Source organism: Apium graveolens, chromosome 11 (assembly GCF_009905375.1).
Source record: "Apium graveolens cultivar Ventura chromosome 11, ASM990537v1, whole genome shotgun sequence".
NCBI lineage: Eukaryota > Viridiplantae > Streptophyta > Magnoliopsida > Apiales > Apiaceae > Apium > Apium graveolens.
The window spans coordinates 180,051,750-180,059,549 of record NC_133657.1 but is presented as its reverse complement, the minus strand read 5'-3'; the positions used below and the strand labels follow the sequence as shown (position 1 = coordinate 180,059,549).

Sequence of the window (7,800 nt, the reverse complement as noted above, 5' to 3'; positions counted from 1 at the left end):
AAATCACGTACTATGTGAAACTTTTTCTGAATTCAGATGCTAAGAAAGGTTTGTGGTATCTTTCTGGAAAATCTATGCTGCTAAAGTTTCACTGCAGGTCTAGTCAATTTTCTTTCTCTGACAACATAGAGAGTGGCTCTTTGTTTTTTGTAGAGTTCGAGCATAACTAAATGTTACCTTCTCTTGCGCCAGAGTCCGGGTATCTTCAATATTTGTTTTATTCACAATTGTATATGGTACAGTTCTTTTATTCTAAAGCCGTGACAATATGCACGATAAAATGATATGATAGTGAATGCAGTACAATGGCAATCAAATTCATTGTAAATGATTTAGTTGCTATTGTAACTATATAAGCAATTTAATGCATGCCAGTTTTCTTAACAAGCAATAGTTATTTACTGGCTGATCCCAGATTAATTTCTCTAGTCCCTTCCCTGGTAAATTCACGTTGCGTGTTCTTTGATTATATGATAAACTTTCTTGAATGAAAAAAGGCAATTTATTGTGAGTATTGTATTTCAATACAATTCATCAATATGAAAACTACAGAAAAAATAGTCAAATATTTAATAACATATATTACTCTATTATGATATTAGCAATATCTACAAAACTGCAACATGATTGCCACTAGAATTTTCTCAGCTTGAGGATTTTTACATCTACTTGATATTAAAGAGTACAATGGCTTAGGTGGAAGAATGTTAAAAAATATAATAGTTTATCACCAAAATCTCCAAGGATCCTTGAATGGGGGAACATAGCTTTCAGTGGGAGGGAGAACCCGGAAAGAACTAACAGCTTTCTCCAAAACAGGACCCATCTGCAGGAAATTACCAAAATATTCACACCAGTCTTGCTCCAAATGTTTAAGAACATTCTCTCCTTTTTTTTCTTATTATCTCAACATTTTATAGTTTCATATTGCAAAAAAGCAGAGCGATAATAAATCCAGAGTTTAAAAAATGAGCAGCTGCCGAAGCCATCCATGTCCCAATACATATTTTCCATGACAGATCAATTTTTATCATAACACCAGTTTATTACAGTTGATCATTTCAACATTAAGCTGTCAGCAGTCTGCATTTCTAAATTTTGTTAGTTATTACTTAGCAAAAAAAATTGTTAGTCCAGGTACATGTGCATCATGTGAAGAGTCGGCCTTTTAACTTTCACATGGATAGCAAATTTTGAGAGAACTAATGCAGTTCAGACTAATATGGAAAACAGTTATCTTAATGTAGACTACAAGGGAAGGGGAGCAAAGGTAGTATTTCCAACCAAAAATAAGCAATTTCAATGATTTTATTTTAATTGTCATAGTTATTAGAAATGTTACCTTCCTATCCGTAATAATTTATATAGCCAATTATGTCGGAAAAAAATGGCAAAAATAACCATAATTAAAATATTGGCTGATTTTAGCCTTTGGGAGTTGAATTTACTGAATAGGTATGATTGATCCGCAGATGTGTATCTCAGGAAAAAAGGGGGATAAAGCAATTGCTACAATGGGTATCCAGCATCTAAAACAAATAAAAATTTGGGATACCCAATTGCTAAGCGTGTAAATATGGGCCGTTTGGCAAAGAAATGAAAAGAAGAAATTGTAGCAATGTTCCCTGGTATGCTCCCAAGGATTTTTGTAAAAGAGAAGATAAAATTTCGAAAAAAATGGAGGAAATTGTTTAAGAAGATATGTGAGAGCTTTATCCCGATCATCACATTCTTGGGAAGAAATTTTTATAGGGAGAATATTTAAAAAAAAATCTCTGACTCTTCTCTTCTCTCACGAAAAAACTCAAATAACTCGGGGTATAACTTAAAGATTTGAGGTCCAAACTTTGTAATACGTATAAAAGTAGATAGTATCAACCATGATAAAACATGCAAGTATTCTCACATCCCTAGTAGAGAAAAAAGAAAAAGAAGACGAGAAAAGGCAGAAAGTCTTACTTTATTCCATTGCTTACTAAGAGTAGAAGCATTCAAAGAGTATAAAAACCCTGTACAAGGAATTAAAAATTTAATGAACAGCCTCTGAAGTGCAAATATACAAAAGAAAGATTAACACCAAACACCAGTCTATGAGATAAAGTCTTACCATCTCGTTCAAAAGTGGAAGCAACATAATGCCTAAATACATTTGATTCTTCCGCCTGCATTGTTATACAAGAATATTATAATAACACTACCAGAAGTTGCACTTTTATGGGGGCATAATTTTTAATTTTTATTTTTTAAAAAAAAAAGAGAACTCACTGATCTAGTAGGTGATTTCCGAATAAGGTATTCATAATACCAATATGTCTCACCATCAACCTACAATAAGGAGCAAATTTAGATAGAAGTAAACATAAGGATTTAATGCCTTATAGGTCAAAGTAAAACTCCATAACATGATAACCTATACAATAATAATCTCTGTCCGACTTGGCGAGTTCAAAATATTAGTAATTTCTAAAACATGACGAGATAATAATTTTTGGAAGGCCCCTAGATATATATTGTCCCATCAATTTTATAAATAAATAATATTTTAAATTACATATTTGTATATTGAATGAGGCTCAAGAAAGAACTCCCTTAAAAAGAAAATCGAGAAAAGTGAGATTCATAAAGAGATTTTTTGGAAAAAGAATGCATTCCCTTTATTAAATCAATAATTCAATTATTGATTGATATTAAAAGAGATTCATGCAAAAATTCTAAAACTTTAAATCAGATTCTTGAAAGTTTAAGATTTAAAAAAAAATCATATTTTTGTCATAATCCTTACATATTCAATATATGGTTATAAATATAATAATAATTCAGTTTTTGGAATGGAGGATACATGTCGGATTATTTAAAAAATTCCTGATTTTTTAATTTATACTTTTAAATGGTTCTCTTGGTTCGAGATTTTAGAGATTTTTCTCTTGAGAGTTCACCTATAACCAAAAGATTTAACAACTTTGGTACACATTAATTATTATTTTCTGTTACACAGTACATGTATATGTCATTTGTTCTCTCATGTAAAATTAAGAATATCTATATATTGAATATATGTATTTACATTGTTTATGGAGAAATGCCTCTATCATATTAGCTGGACATGAATCTAGCTTGGCAAACTCTAGATGACAGTGAATTGTATTAAATATTACCTAATTCATCAGTAGAATGACTACTTAAAAATATGGTAAATGCTACTTTCATGCAAATATAATATAAGAAACTTTTTTTCTATTTTTTTATGAAGTATGATAATTGAGTTAGAATAAATGGTATTTTTTTGTATTATCAAATTTAAATTTGTTAAATCGTAAAAATACTCTTTAAATCAATAAATATTAACTTGTCATTTAATTAATACCTCCAGATATATTTTTAATTTTTTGTGTACTTCATTGTAATATGTTTGGGTTGTAAGAGCATCTCCAACGGGGTTAGCTAAATTCGTTATCTATATTCATTGGCTATATTGATTGATTCAAATATATTTCATTGCCTATAATGATTGATTCAAATATATATAACGAAAACGCGGTACAACTCCAATGATATTGCCTATAAATATTGTCTATATATTTTTCGCTACCAGCATTTAGAGATTGGCTAGATATAGCCATCCATAAGAGCTAATTTATTTTTTTTGCTAAGGGTTTAATTTTACATATTACAAGTGGAGTACACCAATTGCTAAAAATTATGCCACTTATGATATTATTGATAAGGGGCCTCCCCCATTTGAGATGCTCTAAGCATCTGAACTGCAACATTCATTATAAGACACTAGTACATTACTATTAAACACATTGGTAAACTTACTTCAGAGGAATGTGCATCAAGAATCGAACTCTCAGCCTTTCGCTGACTTGACGTAACTCTCTGTACACAAGTTTAGCATGTTAGTCTGTAAAGGATTAATGGCTTCAGTTTTGTTCAGAGAAACAGTGGTGCATGCATGCCAAGAAAGAAGCACTCAACATTGATACATGACTGTTTAGAGCTCAAAGTAATCTAAATACCAATACCTCCTGCAATTTCGAGTTCTTATTGACCCTTTAGAAATAATGCAATAATGTTCATAGTTACAAAAGAAATTTGCCTTCCCTGACCTTGGGCGATAAAACACATGTAGACTCTCAATCTTTATAAACACACTAATCTGTACTCTTTATTATTTATTATCACTTTAATATAAGAGATATCTTCTTTTAAATGTATCTTTGTACCAAATTTCATAATAATTAACTTTTTGTTTAAATGCTCACGTTTAAATCTATCATTATTAACAATACTGTAAAACTGATAATTTCTGGAATTGAAATACTTACCAAAGCGGACTTGTCAGATAGAACAGAATCTGCAACATCTTTTGCATTCCACGTACTTTTGTCCATTGATTTTAAGAATAGTGAATTTGGGGGACCAATCTGATTTAAAAAATATTACATATGAAAACAAGATAAAAGTGAGAAAAAAACATGATCACGAGATAAATGGTAAAGTGAAAATATAAAATCATTACCGAAACAGAAAGGATGAGATTGTCAACAAGATCAACACGTTCCGAGACAATGCGTTGTCGTGCATCAGCTGTATCATGTTAGAAGATGCATGTTTTCAGGTCATTCCAACAAAAATAATTTGATTGCATAAACACCTAAAGTGATACTTGTACATATTTGAATGCCTTGGTGCAAATCTTCTAGTAGTGCTACATACTGTCAACTTATAATTGAAATTCTATGAATTACTTGTTCTACTAGTTAACACTAGAAAACTCAAAACAGATTATAGACATAAAACAATGATGTCGCATATTTCTTTTGAATTTCGTTGCATTTGCAGAAGGCCTTTATACTTACGTGAAAGTGGCGCAGCTGACGAATAGCGTTCAGGTTTTCTGGACTCCGCCCTTCAAATAGATGCAAAAATGTCAGACTCCTGCATTTCAGGAATGCAAAATATAGAGGAAATTGGCTTAATTACTGAATAAGATTAGATATATAAACATTAGAATTACTGGGTAAGCTCAAATATGAGGTCCAGAGTTCTAGGTTTTAACTTTGGGTACCGTGAACTTGGAGGAAATTAGCATTGTCCAGAAAAGGGATAGAATTTAAGTGGCTGAAAACTGTGGTTATTTGATTATTTCATACTGAAAAAGCATTCACTTTTGCTAGATGCTTGAGACCACAAATTTTGGAAACTTGTATTCATGATTCCCGATAATGTGCAGGATCAGGAAAGGTGATCAAACCAATTACATTTAGATCAGCAAACTAGCACCTTTTTGGAACTTGTCATCTTTTGAGCCTTAATATACACTATAACATTAACTTCAACGCCCACTTTAAGACGGTTCTTTCCTAAGTGGTGACATTCTAAGGCCATAAAATAAACAATTCAAAGAAAATTGATCTCAAATGGATGAATGTTATGTTAATATCTACTTACCATTTAAAGGTCAGCTTCTTAGAAGGAAACTCAACAGGATATGAATAGGTATAAGCATTTATATCATCGACCACTGACACCATTTTGACCTCTTCCTCCGCACCATAACCTAAAACATTAGTAACTTGATTTCTATGATACAGATAGAGATGACAATGACATTGTTATAAAATTCTCACGACATTAAAGAAAGACCAAAAACAAATAATAACATAGTATGTTGGTTATACATATCTTGTCCTTTATGAAGTTTGAATTTTGATTTATATTGTTTACAAATTTTAAAATATAGTTAGGCTGCTTAAAAGCATCTCATCTTCCTATCAACTGGAATGGAACTATAGGTGTGATAAATTGTGTTGCACTAGTAAAATATGATTTGATAATCATCCGAATTTTACAGGCACATATGCACGCAAATTTAGCATATTGCTCAAGAGATAGGTAGTAACCAATATCTCAAATTTCAAGTAGACGATACTCGATACATATGTTTCCTCCAAAAGAAGAGAGGCGTACATACTGTCGGTGCCTAAGAATGAGCTAAGCTTACATGGGCAAATTTTAGTATCATTACTAGTGAGTAGTGACAGAGTACCTTTAGTTAGGTAAATAGCTTCAGCCCATGAAAATTAACATGATTTCCGATTTAACTAACTGCAGTAAAATACATAATAGCAGCTGCTCTTATCACGGACCTTGCTAAACTTCCTTTTTGTAAATGAACTCATCAATGATGATCTTAGTATTAATATATAATTATATTTTCATATTTATAATCTGATAGATTTTTTTTTTTGTAATTTAAAACATCACCCCCTCAAAACATTAAAATTGTACATAGAATTTATAAATATTTAATATAATAGACTGCAAAAATAAAAAATCACCCCCTCAATCTTCTCGTCCTAGATCTTTCCCTATAGGGATTAATTTTCTTGTTCCTTGCTAGTGTCGTATTACTTTTTACTGGGGGGAGATTTACTATAATAACTTCATCATTCCCTTATCCCTTTTTATTCCCCAACAATCACCGAACATATGTTGCAAATTGTAGTATGCTAGTAAGAACAACCTAACAACACTAGTATTTGAATACAAAAAAATAAAATGTGAAACAGAAATTAGATTGAAGAATGAATAATGGGGTGACCTGGAAATGGTGAAGAAACTGTAACAACAGTAGAAGAAATGCCAAACAACATTAAATCTCTTCTTGAAAGGCCATTCTCAAAAAAGGGTATTGAAGGAATACATGAGCATGCAACAATTTTCATCGGTAAACCACATTTGGATGAGCTTATCTTATCCTGCTGCTTTCTGAAACACACACAGGAAACAACATTTGTTTTTTTATAACATGTTTGTACACACACAAACACAGAGAGAGAGAGAGAGGGAGAGAGAGAGAGAGAGAGTACCTGGAGAAGAAGGGAAAGTGAGAGAGGCGAGAGTTGAGGAGAGAGGATGAGGGGAAGACAAGAACACTACTGGAAGGTGCAAGTGCCATCATCTCTTCTTCTTGTTCGGCTCATCCACTTGCTACTTTATACTCGACGGGATCAAAATGTCATTTTTCAGTCTTAAATGACCCAAAATATCACTTTTGAGAATAAGCACGAAATGTCAGTTCATAACGGCACTTTGTCTAACGTTTTAGGTCTTTTGCATAAACGTTATACGATATACCGTTTTGAAGTGACATTTATGACTATTTTCAACCCCAAAGTGACATTTAGGACCACCACCCCCATTTTACTTCCATCCGGGCCCGGTTTTTAATTCTTTTTAATTAATATTTTCTTCGAACCCGATTATTCATATACAATTTTCTTTTCGAAACGTGCTTATCAATTGAATATATTACAAAAATAATAAAATTTTATAATATAAAAATTAAATATATTCTCTTACAACAACTACTTTCTTCCGCTACACTCGCTTCATATATAGAATATTAGGAAAAAATACCCAAAATACCCATATATAGAATAATAAGGGAAACTATAAGACAAAATTGAACACGCATTCCTTTGCTATTTTTCAAAAAGGTGAACACGCATCTCCTGTATTCGGTGGGTATTTTAGGCGGAATATCCTCAAATTGCATTTGGGATATTTGTGCCTCAAATGATGGGTATTTTGGTTTTTTACACGAATATTAATTGGTCCTTACTGTGACGCCCTCAAAATCCGGGTCATAGACTCGGGGGTCACAATACTATATAAACCTGTATATAAGATACTATATGCAATGACCCTAAACATCCACGGATCGCAACAGGTTGAAGTATAAAACAAGCCTCAATCTTAACTTATATAACAACGTTCCAAATCCCAACTATT

General features: G+C 31.9%; 1 protein-coding gene across 1 annotated transcript; it reads right to left on the bottom strand.

Moving 5' to 3' along the window:
- Positions 1–557: 557 nt before the first annotated feature.
- On the bottom strand, positions 558–7,018 carry LOC141698410 (psbP domain-containing protein 5, chloroplastic). Its single transcript, XM_074503098.1, has 11 exons — positions 6,876–7,018; positions 6,608–6,774; positions 5,455–5,563; positions 4,863–4,912; positions 4,523–4,590; positions 4,329–4,427; positions 3,820–3,879; positions 2,266–2,325; positions 2,108–2,162; positions 1,960–2,009; positions 558–826 (listed from the first exon to the last, which is right to left on the bottom strand). Exons 1-11 carry the CDS (start codon positions 6,965–6,967, stop codon positions 728–730), a joined length of 909 nt encoding a protein of 302 aa, XP_074359199.1. The 5' UTR covers positions 6,968–7,018; the 3' UTR covers positions 558–727.
- Between the last annotated feature and the right edge of the window lie 782 nt (positions 7,019–7,800).

Bases quoted from the DNA above. Each gene is read 5' to 3' on its own strand.
- LOC141698410 (XM_074503098.1), bottom strand. From the start codon at position 6,967: ATGATGGCACTTGCACCTTCCAGTAGTGTTCTTGTCTTCCCCTCATCC. The intron at 5,564-6,607 runs GTCACCCCATTA...CTAATGTTTTAG, and splicing joins AGTTTCTTCACCATTTCCAG to GTTATGGTGCGGAGGAAGAG. The intron at 827-1,959 runs GTAAGACTTTCT...AATTTCCTGCAG, and splicing joins TTAGTAAGCAATGGAATAAA to ATGGGTCCTGTTTTGGAGAA.